The sequence below is a fragment of the Malurus melanocephalus genome, unplaced genomic scaffold, assembly GCF_030028575.1.
Source record: "Malurus melanocephalus ecotype Western Australia unplaced genomic scaffold, MMel_1.1 scaffold_1429, whole genome shotgun sequence".
NCBI lineage: Eukaryota > Metazoa > Chordata > Aves > Passeriformes > Maluridae > Malurus > Malurus melanocephalus.
The window spans coordinates 15264-16980 of NW_026624661.1; the positions used below are offsets into that span (position 1 = coordinate 15264).

At 51.9% G+C, this 1717-nt stretch overlaps 1 protein-coding gene across 1 annotated transcript in view; it reads right to left on the reverse strand.

The window, feature by feature from the left end:
- Positions 1-954: 954 nt before the first annotated feature.
- The window catches only part of LOC130586968 (feather keratin Cos1-1/Cos1-3/Cos2-1), a 5830-nt gene continuing 5067 nt past the window's right edge, over positions 955-1717 (reverse strand). The window contains exon 2 of the mRNA XM_057387906.1: positions 955-1634. Within this exon, the coding sequence (XP_057243889.1) occupies positions 1308-1613 (306 nt within the window). The 5' untranslated portion in view covers positions 1614-1634 and the 3' untranslated portion in view covers positions 955-1307. The remainder of the gene's footprint in view (positions 1635-1717) is intronic.

Consider the following 1717-nt stretch of genomic DNA (forward strand, 5'->3'; position numbering starts at 1 on the left):
GGCTGCCAGGGCACTGCTGGCTCATATCCAATTTGCCACTGACCACGCCCGGGTTCCTTTTCATGGCCCTGCTTCCAGGCTCTCTTTCCCTGGTCTGTCTGTACATCCAGGGTTGCCCCATCCCAGGTGCAGAACTGGGTTCTTGCTCTTGATGAAATTCATATGGTTTGTGATTACCCAGCCCTCTAATTTGTTGAGGCATCTTTGCAGGGCATCCCAGCCTTTGGGATGGGAGTCAACAGCTCCTCCCAGTACTGTTTCCGCTGTGAACTTGTTTAGTTTCCCCTCCAGTCCTGATGCCAGTCATTTATGGAGATCTTAAGGAGCACAGGGCTGAGGATGAAGCACTACAGAACACTAATAGTGGCAGGTAACCCATCACTGTCTGATGTCACTCCAGTCACCTGATTGTGCCCAACCCATGAGSCACTCAATCACCCATCGAGCTGTGGACTGGATATTTTGTCCAGAAGGATCCTGAGAGAGACAGTATCATAAGTTTTGCTGAAGTCCTAAAAGATTATATCATCTGACTTCCCTTGATCAAGCCGRTGTGCTGCCTTGTCATGAAAGGAAATCAGATTTGATAAGCAGGGCTTTCCTCTCGTGRAGCTGTGCTGGCTGTGTCTTTGAGTGTTCTTGTCTCACAGGCACTTGCATGCAGCTRGGACTGTGTGAATATACACAGGTGCAGGAATTTGTGTGTGATTCCTTTCTGACCTGTATGTGTCTGTGTGTGTGTGTGTGTGCATGTGCCTACCCATGTCACACTCCCTTCAGTTCCAAGGGATTGCACCCTTAAGTGCTGAAACTCCTTGGACCCCCAAAATTCCATTCCTTTGTGAATGGAGAAGGGTCTCCATKCGCCCTCGCCCACTTCCAGAGCAGAGCAATGCCTTCCTCCTTTGGCATTCAGGAGTGAAACCGGRGGGAAGGACCACACAGAGGCCAGACTTGAATGCAGCAGAACTTTAATGAAATGAAAGAAGGAAACAAAGCCACTGCAAGTGGAGGTCAGCAGCGGAGGCCGCAGGGAGGGCAGCAGAGTCTGCGCTCCTTGGCTCTGGAATAATTCCAGTATAACACTGGTTTAGCTATCCCACAAAGGGAACAAACCAAATGGTCCCCGCCAAGGTGGCCTGAGGGGAACATTGCAGCACATAGAAACCAATGCAAAAAATGAAAAGGGAAAGAGAGGCAAGTTCAGTCAGCTATCCGGCAAACAGCTGTCTTTATCAAAACCTAGATCCTCTGCCCAGCACTGTGTTGAGTTGCTCAAGATGTCCTGTTGGGTTTTCTCAGCATCTCTAGCAGGGACGACTTCTGTTGCCACCGTAGCGCCTGGTGATGCAGGACAGGTCAAAGCCCCCAGAGTTGATGGGCACTCCATCACAGCTGAGGATGTTGCCAACAGCAGCAGAGGTGGAGGATCCCACCACGGTGTTCTGAGGGAAGGAGCTRAGGATGGGRCCRGGCAGSGTCACCACCACAGCAGGTGGCTCAATGACGACAGTGGAACTCTGGCACTGCCGGACACAGGGCTCATTGCAGCTGTTGGCCAGYGGGGTGGGGCCACAGGGCTGGCAGGGACGGCATTGGGTGTTGCAGGACATGGCTTGGGTCTGGAAATGCACCTGGCACAGAGAGCAGAGAGAAAAAAATGCACAAGGGTAGGTGGGTGAGGAGAAGCCTGGTTACCCCATCACAAAAGAGCCAA